Here is a 15,153-nt window from a genome sequence, read left to right as displayed (position 1 = left end):
TAATTTTACATTACAAATATTTAAAGAGTTGTAGATTTGTGAAATTTACTTATTTTGAAAATTAGTCCAAACAATACATAACTTTCGACTTCAATACCAATGAAGAAAACTGAGAAAAGTAAACTGGCATGTGATTCCATGTTCCAGATCCAACCATATAATCATTCCAGCCAGTAAAGAGCAAACAAATCCACATCCAACTGGAGTTACTGGACTACACGTCGAATTTCCCAGTAAGTAAGATCAAAAGGCAGCAAGCCAACAACTAATTGAACACCTATCAAGAGCTCCAGGCCCAAGCCATCGGCCCCAAGGAACGATCTTTGCAGAGTATCCAAGAACAAACTTTATAAATCCTACATACTGCAAGAACCATATGCTCATCAAAGCGTTCTCTGACGACAGGGGCGGACTACAGATCCTACAGTTGAACCCCCAAAATATTTGGAAGAATAAACTGCGCCCGCAGCTTGTTGGTGTCAAATAATGTCATCCACTCGTCTCCTCCGATCTCTCTGACTCCACTCTGCCACGCCGGCGACGAGCGCCGCCGGCTAGGGTTTTTGTGCTTGGCGAGCCGGCAGCGCCAATGGACGCATCCGGATTCGGCCGCGAAGCCGGGCCCTCCATCCGCGGCCCCGGCTCCGCCTTCCCCGCCTTCGGCGCCGGCGCCGCCACCTCGTCCGCCTCTAACCCCTCTCCCGCCGCCTCTTCCTTCCCCTTCGCCCCCTGGCCACCCTGTCCTTCCCCTCTGTTCGCCCGGCCACCCTTCCCGGTGCTTCCGCTCCGCGCTTCCCGAGCCCTCGCTCCCAGCTCGCGGCCGCCGTACGCCCTGCTACCACTCCGCCCATGCCCATACCCTTTCCTTCCGTGGGATCGGCCGCTGCTCCCGGCCGCGCCGCCGCATGCGCGCACTTCCAGAGCTCTCGTCCCTCGCTTGACCCAGGCGCGGCCGCCACTGGTCGCCACGTCGCTCGGGATCTTCAGCCCCAGCCGAGGTGATATTTTGCGCTTTTCCTCCTTATTGATGGGTTGCGCTGGTTTGTGTTTGTGCTTTTAATTTTTGTTATGGAGCTAAGTGACTAGTGATTAGGTTTTTGTACTTGCTGTTGCATCTAAGTAGGTGTAGATGCTAGAAACGTAGCATTAGAGTCACGGAATAGTGGAAAACCTGAAGCATGCTGTTTGCATTGTACCGAGCTATATTCCACCTACATGAGTTTCTCTTGTGTTATGATTATGATCGCATATATTAATGATATCCGCACTGGAGCTTGCTAGGTGTGTAGATGAGAAATTTTATTTGGTCGGGCTCGAATGTATGCATGTCTTGTGTGACAACTGGCAGATCATACCACTCCAATCTATATAAGTATAAACAACTGGTGGGATTCGAGGCACCTCCTTTACTCTAGGGCTACAAATTCTGACATTAATTGAAAAAGAATAAGAGGTAGGTAAATAGAACTATTGCTAGTACAGTTGTATAACATGTACAACTAAAGTTTCAATTATTTGTATTAAAGTTGTACATAAATATAACTGCAATTTCAAATATAACATATGTGCCATAATACCAAACCAGACAAGTGTGCGGGCAATGCAGCCAGTTTCTCCAATATGTACTGTTCTAGGTTGATATTGTAAATCGGCAAGGTCTGTTGTCTCATTGTAGAGAAATGTCGCAAACTGCACGTATCAATTATCTAGCTGATTCCATCCCTTATGAACTCCTGTGCTTGCATAACATGTTTAGCTGCACGCGTTTGAAGATGAAAACAACATGTACAATGAAGTCCGTTGTTGCTAGGATGCCATGCAAGGAGCTGCCCTTACTACCTCTATCTATTTGGTTGTAGTTGCAGTAGCCTTTGCTTCTTTGTTGATGGACTTCTTCATGCCTTTTCTTTGTAGGCCAGCTGCACCATCGGCAAGCATGCCCATTGATCCTTTTATTTCCTCAAGGAGCAGGCCCTTATCACCTCTATCAAATCCTCATGTGGATTCTCCTGCAGATTATGGTAATGGTATGGGACAAAGAAGGTATAAATACTTCTTGATGTATCTCTCTCATGCTACTTGATTTGTTGTAAAGGAAATCGTGTTTTTTCTGGTCCTGATTATGATGCATTTGTGTTGTATCCCTGGTGCGACTGATAGTACATAATGGTTCATGAGAAGGTATAACTGAGGAAGGGTCGCTTCTTAGATTCTTGTGGTGTTTTTCCCCTTTTTGAGTGTGTGCGTTTCTCTTCTCTACCTTTCTTTGGTGTGGTTTTCCTTTTCTTTTGGTTTGTTTTGTACCGGACTTCTATCCTTTCGCTCCTTCTTAATATAATGACAGGCAACTCTCCTGCCGGTTCGAGAGAAAAAAAGAAGGTATAACTGGAACTTTGGCAACTACATTCTTCCTTTGGAGCTTACTTGATTGTGCTTTTTTGTCACAAATTTTAGTATCATTTCCAAAATGCTGTAGTTCAAAGAACATATGGCACAGGATATTCTGTGTAATGTTAGTATCATTCTATCACATAAGCCTCAGCCTGCCAGGAAAGTGTGTGACGTACCAAATATTCTCAGCTTACTGCTGAACTCTGACGCGTAGAAAAACTGTTTAGCAATTATTTACCACAATCACACGGTTTGAAGTATGATGTATTTTCTTCAGCAGTACCTCTCAAATGGAAAACTATGTGAATTATGATATTGTTTCCCCCCGATACAGGTGAACTACGATATCTGCTGTTGGAATATGCAACATGGTGTGTAGTTGATGTTAGCCTTGGCACACCTGACATGATATTCTATTTCTGGAGCATGCTGTGTGATGAGTAGTAGATATAGTTGTATAGATTTAGAAAAGATTTCTTTGTTGCGCATGTATTAAGTCAAGGTCTTCCTGGTACTCGCTACAAATACCATAGTTTTTTGGGTGCATTCCATCAGGAACTCGAAACCTAATGTTTGTTCTTTTAACAGGTTGGTGAACTATGCAGACCTATTGTTTGCAAATGGAAGTTTACAATCTTCAGAGCAATTGAGGATGTGACCTTCAGAGCAAATGAGGTTGCAACCTTCAAACATTTCCAGCACGATCACCACCATCAAACATTGCCAGCAAGTTTAGACCCCCGTCAACCTTTCAAGATCATCATCCCGTGCAGATTACTGATCCTCGTGTTCATGTGTATAAGTGAGTACTTCGATACAATTTTCTCCATATTATGTACTCTATTGCCTTTTAGCTTCTATTAATTTGTCAGTAAAACTATTTGGAAAAAGGTTGTCACGGTTACCTAGCTATTAATTGGTATTTTCAGTACTAAATGTTGTTTGCCATGCTGTGTTGGTCATCTCTGGTTGCTACTGATAGTTCGGTCCTAATTTTGTACCATCCAAGTTTGGAATCCACGACCAGTCTCCTTTCCATGTTGCACACACAATTTTCTTTCCTCATTGTAATAGCAATGTTTAGTTCCTGGATGTGACAGGCACTATCCTGCCTTGAGTAGTTGAGTAGTAGTGCATCTCCATCAATACTTGGTGATGTGAACCATTTTAGTAATTCGATGCTATCATTCGTGAACTTACGGATTAACAAGAGATGGCTGAACGCATGCGATCCCGAAGGTGCTATGAGCTAGAACTGTTAGAAATACCCACATTGTTGATCTAAACTCCTTCTATTTGTGGTTTTTCATTTTTTCTTGTCGGCTCGTTTGTCGGCTTCAACACAGAACACATCAATGCTTTGGAAGAACCAATTGTTTCGCATCCTCTTGCAGATATCATATCTTTAGATTACTCCAATATGCATGGAGAGGAAGATGAGTTCAGGGCACATGGTTCTGGCATCGGTATAGATACGGACGAGGGAACTCCACCATACCGTGAAGTACTGTTCATCGAACCTGGATCACTTGTTGGCTTCCCTTTGTCCGATCATGTGGAATATGGGGATCATAATATTAGTAACAGCACAGCAGATGACCGTTTACCAATTGTCATGTCTCCCAAGAAAAAAATTTCCAATGAAAGGCTGAAGACAATACTGTGGTTGCTTTTTTAATCATTGATCTATTTATGTTCCCATCAATAGCACTCTGGTGGTACCTTACGAAACTTTGATCCCTATTGTGATTTTTCAGGAAATGGAGGCAGCATGCTGCAGACAAGAGATTTCTTAGGGAGCAGAAAAATACTCTTGCTGTTGCAGCATTAAATTTTCTGTCACTTGGCCCACCAGTTCACAATACTACACTGGTAAGTCATCCTTAGATATGTTATATTTTTCTAGTTTCTGTTAATCGCAGAGATATTGCTTGTCTAAAAATCTTAAAAACACCGCTTCACAAGATGAAGAAAACTGTTTATCTCAATTTGTATACCCCCTCTGTTAATTGCTAAATAATTTAAGCTTTGCTTCTGATGTTGTGTAATTTCTTTATGAAATGATGTTTTCTGTATGTTTTTCAATGTATTGTCAAAACACGATAATAATACACAGACTTTTCTACAATGAAGATGCATAAGCTTGCAGTCCACGAGTTAGACATTGGACATGCCTTTAAAGAAAGACAGACAAGACAGCAAAGATCTTGGTCACAACTAAATATTTCTGAGTTGTCTGGTCCCATTTTACTTGAAAGGAACCCTGATGCTAGATGCCTCTGCTGGAAGTTGCTTGTACTTGTCCCACAAGGTGCCATGGAATCCCAGACCAACAATTTTGCCTCAAAATGGTTACTTAGAAAGCTCTTGGGTTCTGGAAATGAAGATGGTGGATTGGTTCTTTCTTCAGCAGGCCTATCAATTTGGACAGAGTGGATCAGTTCTCCGAACACATGTTGTCTATCTATTGTTAGGGCCAGTGATCAGCAAGTCACCGGCAACAATATTGCTGGTACAAGCTGTATATTATTTCTAGTGTCTGAAAATATTTCATGGGAAATACAGAAGGCGAGATTTAGCAGTCTATTAGCCTCCATACCGGCTCATCTCAATCTTCCTCTTCTGATATTGAGTGGCGATACATACAATGAAGGATATGATTATGCGTCACACTATGTCATTGACATGCTTGGCCTCAGTGGTCTTTGTGGAGGAAACATTGCTTCATTAATGGTTGTTTTTCTTGATGGAAACTCCACAGAAGATTATGCCAATGGTTTCTTTGATGATGACAAGTTGCGTGAGGTGCTAAAGTGTCTGACAAGCAAGTTGCCTCCGCAGCCTGATGCCACTCTTGTGAAGACCCATGCAATGCTTCTGAACTACTTGAGCCCACAACTTGAGCAGCGTAACAGACATGTTGCACCTGGAGTCGGCCCTGGGGATTGCATTTCTGCATTCAACAATGCTGTAAACCAGCTCGCAGAAGAGAAACCCAGGTTGTGACCAAATCAGCTCGGTTGTTGAATGAAACCCAGGAGGCCTTTGAGGTGAATATTATGGTGCAGAAATGTGTCGGCCTTGTGCTCTGTGACTCGTATTATTACCTTGTGCCCAGATGGGTGGCTATTTTCCGGCGTATTTACAACTGGAGGCTTGCAAAGCTTTCTACCGGAGAGTTCCCAGAAGCTTATGTCCTGAGTCAGCACCTCTATCAAGCTCCTGCAGCTGACTCTAATGGTGCAACACAACACGGGCTCACTGCCCATGGCAACACCACGGACGAGGCGTCCATTCTGGAGGATCACAACATGATGCCTGCTGTGTCAACCGGCCTTTCACTAGATGAAGTCATCGAGAGCAGTTGTGATCTGGATGCTGTTGATACGCAACCTGTAAGACCTTTGCCGCCACGACTGCTCGCCAAGGTTCATGATGAACCTCAAGCACCTTCTGACACCAACGGTGAGGCAAACGGGGTGCATGGAGTTGATGAATTGTACAGACCAAGAAGAGTGGACTTGAGGGAACTTGTGCAAGTTGAGATGGATGCCAATCTTGCTCGGCTACTGGATCAGTGCACCAAGCTGCAGGACAGGATCGATGAGACGCTTTCCATCTACTTTTGAGCCTGTGGAAGGCTAGCTGGAAGGGTTCCTAGATACATTCTTTTCTTCCACACTAGTTCATGGCATTTGTGCATGAATTAAATGGTGTTAATAGTGTAGCCATCAAGAAGTTTTTGCATATTCTCGGATGATCGTTCATCAATCAAGTGCTCATCGGCACCCTAGTTCCCTTGTCTGCATGATCGTAACCAAATTAGAAAGAATGACTACCAAAGAAGTCGGAATGGATTTTTCTATCAGCCTGGTGATCAAACCCGAGTGGGCAGTAACAAACACCCCTAGTCCCTAGTACACTCTAGCCCGACTGCCGGAGTGGATGCTAGCAGACACCCACGATTACCTCGTGATACAGCAGTGGGAATCAGGAAGCACAAGAAAGGGAATAAAGCTAATAACGTGTTTCCATCAGTAAGCAACGTTTCTTGATAATATTCAACTCAAAAAGTGGCTGTAAAGCGGCTAAAAGAAGCGTCCGATATTCGTTTTTTTTCCTTCTGAAAGCATCAACTAAACATTTTGTTCTGCACGGCATACACTTCTCAATTCCAGATCCTAATTCTCTGGTGCCTGCCGTTCTGCCGCAGAATGGCATTGCACGGTTGCACCTCAGGTGATATCACGGCAAGCATCAACTTATTTAAGATTTGCAAAAAAAGTTAACAAATACAAACTACGGAGGATAACTCCGTTCCACAGACGGCGCCCATCGCCACATGCTGAAGTCTCAGTGACTCAATCCCTGGTTAGATGACCCTCTTTGGATCAGAATCTTCGCATCGTCAGTCAGCAGCAGGTTAGTAGCTCTAAGAAAACACGAGCAACAACACCGAGATTTGCAGCTGGCCAACATGACAAATTGACAATCCATGGTACGGTTAGTAGCTCCCTGCAAAAGACAACCTCTCTATAATATTTTCTGCAAAATCTGACCAAAAGAAAAAGATTAGGATAAGATCTTACGATGGATGATGATTCGGGATGACGCAGCTTTCTTTGTGCCACTTAAGCTTAAATGCTGCAACGAAACGGGTGAACTGATGTGAGCTTATTTGCATTTTCTCCATCCATCAGTTATAATTTAGAACATCGGCAGCATTACCTCCACCTTCAGCAGGACGCTGGGGGGATACTCCGCTGCACCGGCCGCTCCAGTGCAGTACCACCTTCCATCTGATGCCATGTTTCTGCTCGATGTGATGCAGGTCTCTCACTTTGCATAGGCTTGGTAGCATCTGATATTCTGCCGTGTACCAACAAAGTGTGCGTAGAAGGAACAACACAGGAGAGTCTTCGTTCTGTTGGAGAGTTGGAAGACGATGACTGCAGTTCAGTAGCAGCACATCTGTTCAGGTGACTCGCTTCTGATGGTACAAATACAGGCATCTCTGATTGTACTGTGTGCAAAGCTATTGATGCTCCGCCGCTGCTGTAGTCCACTTTGTCACTCCCTGCAGGACCTGACTGAGTAAATTTTGGAAAGAACAATAAATTTCTGCAAGTCACTGAATACTCTCTCTTTTTACACTTGCAGAATATAAAATTTTATGCACCTACATTTTCAGAATCCCGGATATGCACAATGATTATTGTTATATCATCTGTCCTGTTTTCATGCTCCAGCCATAGTCTGTATGATTCTGCAGCGATTGCTGAGCAGGCATCTCGTGGATCTTGATACATAGCAACCTGTAGAGAACCAGAAAAGAGTTCAGAATTAGTGACATGCAGACAGGGCCAGAGAGGATATCACAGGCAAAGCCAAGCAAGAAAAATCACATATATAACATTAGACCATTACTGAAAAAATTTCCACTGGTCGCCGTAAAACAAGAGACTTTTGACAGCTCCAAACCTGGCATGTGTAACAGAGTTGCTTGATGTGCACCAGACGCAAAAATAGAATAATATACATCAAAAAGCATGATAACACTAAACAGCTGTTAGCAACCTGGTTTCATTATGTATACTACTTTCAACACTCAGGGAAAATGTTGGAAAGGAAGAGGAGGTTATGAGGGGACCATCCCACTGTTACTGCAGACCATGTTTGGGCCTAATCAGAATAAAATTGACAAAAGGCAGGTACAACACTATTGATTCAGAAATCAACAGGCCAATCTGAAGTGATCTGACAGTTTTGAGACCAATATGATGGCCAATATACCTTTTTATCACCAGTACTTTAAGAAAGTGTCGTAAGACATGACTCCTAAGTCCTTAGAGTCATTTGCCTAGCTTGTCTCTCCCCTTTTCTGCTCGCACTTCTGACTAGACAATTTTCCATCACAGTTCAAATGCTAGTCTATTCTTCTACTACTCAATAAAGTTACCTCCACTTATGCAGAACTTTATTCAGAGAGACAGCTTTCATAATGACAACATCAATCGACCTTAAAACCCTCACCATTTCATAATCATTACACCATCCTGCAGTTGCAACTTTTTAAGCAAAGTGACTTGGCTGATGGAATTCTTTTTCGAGAAAAAGTAGAGTTAAATCTGAAATCCAGGTCCATATGTAATGTTTGCTGCATGTCAAAATTGACCCACTATACTGTAGATTAACTGTTACTCATTAGTAACCACGGATGTCCATCTTTATCCTAATCCCCAAAAGCTCGTACACTAAGCTCATTGAAGTCATTCTGCCTTGTGCAGGAAGTCAACTTATTTATAAATAGAGGTTCGACGTGTCCCAGCATGCATTGCTGTGGTGACCAAAATCCTGTCATTTACCCAGATTAAGTGATCCAGTTGAATAACCAAAACGACTAAGAGTGTGCGCTACTGATGTAATTCATGGCGAGCAGCCAAGTCTGCTATATCACTAAATGATATATAGGTTACATCCAAAATCCAAAGCCCTACATCAAGGCACTAGTTGACTGGACAAAATGAACAAAATAATTTGATTAGTGTACTCCTTGGAAGTAATTCAGGAAGAATGCAGCAGCATCACATTACAGGTTCATAACTAGTCTACCTGTTTATTCCATAGAATACAATATGTAGTGGCTAACATACTAACATTAAAATGGATCAATTATGCAAGCATGAAGGGACTGGAAAAAATAGAGCAGAGAAAGAAACCAATACCATGTCAACGACTTCCTGGCTGGAGAGGAACTCGAACACGCCATCGCTCGCGACAACGAAGAACAGGTGGGCTGGAGTGATCTCCACGCTCTTGACCTCAGGTTCCGCAATGACCCCGACCCCCTCGGCGGCGAGGTCGCCGAGGCTGCGCGTGAAGGCTGTGCCGGGATAGAGCCCGTCGCGCGCCCACACGCGCGGCGGGTCCCCCTCGTCGGGCACCCACCCCTCGGACTCCGGGTCGCGCATGCCCTCCACTTGCTCGACCGACATCACCCGCGCGCCGCACGCCTTGACGCGCGCGCGCTCGTCGGCGCGGAACGGCGTCTGGTCCCACGAGAGGTCCTCCGCCACGACCCGCCCCGCGCGCCACACCCCCGCCACGGCGCGCGAGTCCCCCACGTTCGCCACGTGGATCGCGCCGGCAGCCACCAGGGCCGCCACGGCCGTGGTCCCGCTCATCGAGTCGTCCACCCCGGCCGCTGCATGCATCTCCGCGTTCGCGGCCACCATCGCCTCCCGGAACGCCGCGGCGGGGTCCGAGACCAGCCGCCCTGACTCCGCCCCAGCGGCGAGGAGGCGCGGGAGGGCATCGCGCGCGAACCTGGCGCACGCGGCGCCCGCGGCGCCGTGGCCGTCGAAGACGGCGAAGAGGTGGAGGTCGGGGTCCCCCGCGAAGCGCGAGGCGACGAGGTGCTCATCCTGCGACTCCCGCCCGGGGGAGTCCGGGTAGAGACCCGCCACCGCCAGCGTGGCGTGCTCCAGCACCAGCCCCGCTCCGGGGACCGCGGCGCGGCCGAGGGTGGCGCCGCCGTGGCCTCCGGGCCCACGACCCCCTCGGCCGGCCCCGCCGCCGGAGCCTCGCCTCGGGTGGCGCGGCAGGCAGCACTTGCCCTGGGTGCACCCCATCGACGGACGGGTGGCTAGGGTCTGGGGCTCTCTGGGTGCGTGATTTTTGGGGCTCGGGGAGTTTAGAATTGGAAGGGGAGAAGCCGAGAAGAAGGGGAGAGAGGAGACTGAAATGAATTGAATGATTCAAATGCGTCTACCCCAAAGGGGAGAGGTGATCCACATAGAAAACCTAGGGCGTAGCAGCCAGCTCCATACCAGCACGAGCACGGAGAGAGATCGATCCACTGAGCTAACTGCACTTGAGAGTTCGTGTCACGCGCACAGTTAGAGAAACCGCGTCTGCATCAGCACAGGGTCAGTTTGCGCTTTTTGTTGGTGTGGACTAGCCTCGCTAAAAAGCAGGGAGCAGTGACACTTACGTCAGGAAGTAAATTCTGTAATATCCGATTCTATAAAAAATTATTTTTCTTATAATAACCTATATTTATTTTTTTACTAACCATTATACCACGAGATGAATGGTGTGGATAGGATCTTACGAATATCTTTCTGTACAATATTCTATAAAATTATCTTTCCTTATATGAGTAGTGCTGAGGTTGCTGACATTGCTATGGAGGGTAAGGCATGACAAAAAAAGCATGTGTAAAGCATATTTTTTTTGCTTTTTATTTGTATGAAGGCAACTTTGGTTCAAAAGTAATTGTTGCGGTGGCCATGGTTGAAAATTGATATGGGAATGAGTCACGACCATTTAGAAGAGACATTATGTATAGAGCATGACTTAGTGACTGACTCGTTTATAACGGTGAATAGATATAGAGTCGGAACCATCACTTGATCTTGACTCACCTACATCACCTCTTTTCCCATTAAACATGTGTGTGGCTATAATGTGGTGGGATTATATGTTGAGGTGGAGGGATTCAAACAAGAGAACGAGGATTCCGATATTAGAGATTTTAGAGGTTGCGTAAGAGAACCCGTACATGGTATCCAAGTGGTGAGAGGAAGTCAAATGTTTTCCTTTTCATATGTAGTGGACTCGATAAAAATATCCCTACCTTATTAAAAGTAGCATTAAGTCGAGAACGGGTATGTAGCCCGGTAGTACGAGCATGTTGTTGCTCGGTACCCAGAGCGTTTGAACCCTGAGCTTAGCGCTCACGTCTCACGGGGTTTTTTTCTAGAGCGCCTGGATAATTAAGAATAGATTTAGAGTGTGTGAATTATATGCGTCCTCCTTATACCCTTTAAAAAAAGTCAGGTTCTAAAAAAAAGTAGCATCCAGTCACTGGGTATGTCACCACACCTTATAATGTTCCAACCGGATTTTTTTGGAAATCTTAGTAAGAAACTTGGTTCATCTGCATTGACCGGTCTAGCTGTAATGTTGGATCAAGCAACTTGATATGGCGTTGTGTGGAAACGTAGCGCTCATATAAGCGTCAGTCCATCATCCACATCGTCCTGGGCAATCTTGTCTTCTGGGACTGGACAAATACTTTCTCTACCGGCACAACCATTCAAGCAGAAAACACCAGCACAGCGCACAGTGCTAAAAACCTCAAAACGCTACAAAAACCACAAGGACATTTTTTGGTTCTTTGGCGCGTTCTAGACGGCGAATGGAATGGCAGTAAGAGGCTCCACTAGCTAGCGTCCAATTCACCGGACCAAACCAGGAGAAAGTGGCCATGGATATTTAAAATTCTCACGCCCTTTACGACTACGAATCTTTCGTTTTATTTGTGAACTCCCTGGTTCTGCAAAGCCGATTTGCCTACCTTAGCTTCTCCCAATGATTTCAAACGTGCTGATGAACGGTTCAGAAATGTTTGGGCTGTAATGGGCTGCAGTTACCATGTATACGTCACTTGAATTTAGCCACGCGGCTACGCCAAAGTGTAGAGCGCGGCTTATATTTTTTTTAAGGATATGAGTGAAGCAATCCGCGGATATCCCTTTGTAAGATCCTATTTTGATCTCTTATACCTCATGTATTAACCGCTGAATCAAGTAGTTAATACGTGTAGTATAATATTTATAGCATTATAGACATACATCGCATATAAAGAGATTAAGGTTATCTGAGTATAAAAGATTTTTAAACCATATAGTATATTACAAACCTAGCCAACAGACCAACAAAAGCACAGTGGAATAACAACCCAGCACAACAGGCAGCTCGGGTGCGAACGTGACAGCTATGCCCACTCCTCATCCGTGCCTTCGTCTCCTGTGAAGTCGGCATCCATATCCTCATTTGAATGACAGCAATAATAAGTATGAAAAGTACTCAGCAAGTCCTATACTATTTCAAAAGGTGATAGATGCATAAAGAATAAAGCTTTATAATATATTTTTAAGCATAAAACAGTTTATGCAGATATCCAGTTGTATTATCTAACGCTAACTTTGAAACAGCTATAACAAGATATCAAGGTATATCTGGGGTTTTTTGTCCTGAGATGGGCTACAGTTTACTTCGCAGTCCCTATCAATGTGTCTGGTGTACCTACAATACCACTCAGCTCCTGGCAAATCAAGCCAACAACTTCATCATACGGACATCTAGTCCACACACTCACCTGCCAAGGATGCACACGCCCCGAGTCTAACCAAGTGAGGTTATCGCTTTTTATGTCCATGATCGTGGGCACGGCTATTCGAATATATTTACACTCTGTAGAGGTTGTACATTGTACTCACACAATATGCTCAGTCTCCAAACCATTGTAAGCGGAGGAGCGATTCATATCGATACGCTTCAATCACCTTTCTTTGTCGGACACTACATCGAGACACACCAAGTGCTACAGGTATCGTACTGGGTGTACTCCCCCATTGCCCAACGTAAAGTGGCTAGGTTTATAAACACTCACGTAGAGCACCTGACAAACGCTTGGATCCTCGTTGCTCCCCTGGCTTCATAGTAAAATGCACAGCTTGGTCGAGAGATAAAAAAAGTCAAGTCCTGCTCATAACAGGATCCATGATTGCACTGTGGGGGGGGGGGGGGCTTAGCATGACGGTGCAATTATTCAGTTCTTATATGACCGAGGTAGACATATTCAACGTTGGCAACGTGTACCATGCAGGTAACTCGAGCCCCTAAGAGCATTCTCACTAAAGGACTACTTTACTTGTCCTCGCTAGAACAATTTTTACCTTTTTTACACACCACCTGTCATATCTCGCACGATAATCAAGGATTCTACAATCATCAAGGATTCATGGTATATGAGATGAATTGGTATTCAATGAAGCGACATCTCTGGATAGATGTATTCCAAAGGCGACATTTTCAAAGAAATGTATTCAATCCTAAGCATCCTGGATATCAAGGTGTCATCCGGCATTAATATAGATAACAACAGATAATTCTAGGGTGATATGGATTCAGAGTAATGATATTTAAGATATGACTGTATTTGATAGGTTTTAACTACTGCAAGTAGTTGAAATAACACAAGTATACATCACATGCGATAAGTCAATATTTAAGTCGATCATTTAGATTATTGAAACTTGGTTCAACATGGTCAAGGAGATAGGACTTTCCTTGTCCAAAGTCTTCCTCAAGTCCTTGGACGAAGTCAAGATCCTCCGGGTCCTCCGCGAAGTCCTCCGGTTCTGCAAAGCATGATTTACGATTAACGATGGCCTATGCTACTGAAGAACCAAATAACACTAAATAGAAAACCAAATAAATCCTAGTAGATATCACATTGTGATAGATAGATAGATCTCGAATTTAGATTAACTTAGACGAAAGAATCACCGAAATCGGAGTTAAAACGGAGAAGCTATGACTCTCGGAAGATTAATCTAAAATTAATTCGGAAAACTCCAAAATGATACTATTTATGGGTGGGGCCTACAGGTGGGTCCCATTGAACAGTGTATGGCTAGGATTGGATTGGGTCGGGTCTGGTCAGAGATTGGGCTCTAAGTTCAAGACCTATTGGGCTGATATAGGTAAATTGTGGCCCATGTGAAGGAAAATAGGACCGGCGTTCGGTTTAGGCCAGGGTGCACAGAAGCGGCCCATTGGAAAAAAATAGCCTCGGGCCAATTTGGCTCACGGGCTAAGGAAAAGGGAGTTGGCCCATAGAGAGGGGCCTTTGACCACCGGGCAGTGCCAGCAGGCTGGCCTGTTAGCGGGCCAAGTTGTGGCCTGCTCGGCTAGAGAGAACAGAGCACAGGGGCCAGATTTGTGGTTCATAGCGGTGCCCATCGGGAACCTTGTCAGAGCTCTGCCAGAACCGAGCTCAAGCACACATATCGACACTAGATTTGGGCATCGAACATCTACACAAGACAGGGAACTCGTTTGACAGATCCCCGCTGTTGGGCGACGGCCGCAGCATGCCCAGATGATGGTTCGAACACCTGCAAACCCACTGCTACGACCTCCTAGGCACTTCCACTGCATAAAGGCCGGCTCGATAGGGGGAAAACGACCATCGGAAATGGACTCGTCGCTGTGGCCATCCTCAGCTCCAAGCATCAACACCGCACCAAGGGAGGTTCCACATAGAGCAATAAAAGGGAAAAACTAAGGGGAAGGGATCGAGGTCTCATTGGCGCGGCGGGGAAAGAGTGGCCGACGGCTAGGGTGGTTACGGGCTGGCGTCATCTTGGCTCAATCCTACGGCTCCCACGGCCTTCCTCGACTCCTCGACAACGAAAGGGGAATGTGGGGGCGGTGGCAGCGAGTGCAACAAGGGCGGTGACGCTAGGGATCAATGGGCGAATTTGGGGAAGGGTTGGAGCTCGGTTAGGGAAAAATGGGGGAAAAAGTGGGCCGACGTGCCCATTTGATAGAGGGCTTAGGTCCTGTTTGTTTCAGCTTTGTATTGTGGCTTTCAGATTTTATAATTCGAAGCTGAAACAAATAGACAACTTTTTGTGATAGCCTTTTACAATCCGCTTGTTGGATTGTGAGAATATGAGAAGCTGATTTCTCTCAGCTTTTCATAGATGGTGAAAATACATTTTACTAAACTGCTAAAAAGTTTTTTAGAATCTAGCATCTAAAAGTTTTTTACAATCCACAATCTACAAGCTGTTTTTCAGAATCTCCAGCTCAAACAAACATACCCTTAGGCGGTGTGGCGTTTGTAATGGTGACGTGGCCGGGTGAGCAGGGCGGTCGCCAGTGCCCACCGGGTTTCGTGGGTCG

At 45.3% G+C, this 15,153-nt stretch overlaps 1 protein-coding gene and 1 pseudogene across 3 annotated transcripts; one reads left to right on the top strand and one right to left on the bottom strand.

The window, feature by feature from the left end:
- The first annotated feature begins 456 nt into the window (after positions 1–456).
- On the top strand, positions 457–6,195 carry LOC133891876 (SAC3 family protein B-like; annotated as a pseudogene).
- Positions 6,196–6,477: 282 nt separating this feature from the next.
- On the bottom strand, positions 6,478–10,418 carry LOC133891875 (probable protein phosphatase 2C 65). 3 transcript variants are annotated; one of them, XR_009904310.1, is made up of 5 exons: positions 9,117–10,345; positions 7,575–7,706; positions 7,120–7,481; positions 6,981–7,035; positions 6,478–6,906 (listed from the first exon to the last, which is right to left on the bottom strand). XR_009904310.1 is itself a non-coding variant. In XM_062332579.1 (4 exons), exons 1-3 carry the CDS (start codon positions 10,020–10,022, stop codon positions 7,128–7,130), a joined length of 1,392 nt encoding a protein of 463 aa, XP_062188563.1. In that variant the 5' UTR covers positions 10,023–10,346; the 3' UTR covers positions 6,478–7,035; positions 7,120–7,127. The 3 variants fall into 3 exon arrangements, 2 of the variants coding, with proteins under 2 accessions (XP_062188563.1, XP_062188564.1); XM_062332579.1 differs by having other exon boundaries at positions 6,478–7,035; positions 9,117–10,346; XM_062332580.1 differs by lacking the exons at positions 6,478–6,906; positions 6,981–7,035 and having other exon boundaries at positions 7,342–7,477; positions 9,117–10,418.
- Positions 10,419–15,153: the final 4,735 nt, after the last annotated feature.

This window comes from Phragmites australis, chromosome 15, assembly GCF_958298935.1.
Source record: "Phragmites australis chromosome 15, lpPhrAust1.1, whole genome shotgun sequence".
Lineage (NCBI taxonomy): Eukaryota > Viridiplantae > Streptophyta > Magnoliopsida > Poales > Poaceae > Phragmites > Phragmites australis.
The sequence above is the reverse complement of the archived record's forward strand: the minus strand, read 5'-3'. Positions and strand labels throughout refer to the sequence as shown.

Coding starts and splice junctions, on each gene's coding strand:
- LOC133891875 (XM_062332579.1), bottom strand. CDS start 10,022: ATGGGGTGCACCCAGGGCAAGTGCTGCCTGCCGCGCCACCCGAGGCGA. Junction 7,707..9,116: donor GCCAGGAAGTCGTTGACATG/GTATTGGTTTCT, acceptor GGTTCTCTACAG/GTTGCTATGTATCAAGATCC. Junction 7,482..7,574: donor ATATCCGGGATTCTGAAAAT/GTAGGTGCATAA, acceptor AAATTTACTCAG/TCAGGTCCTGCAGGGAGTGA.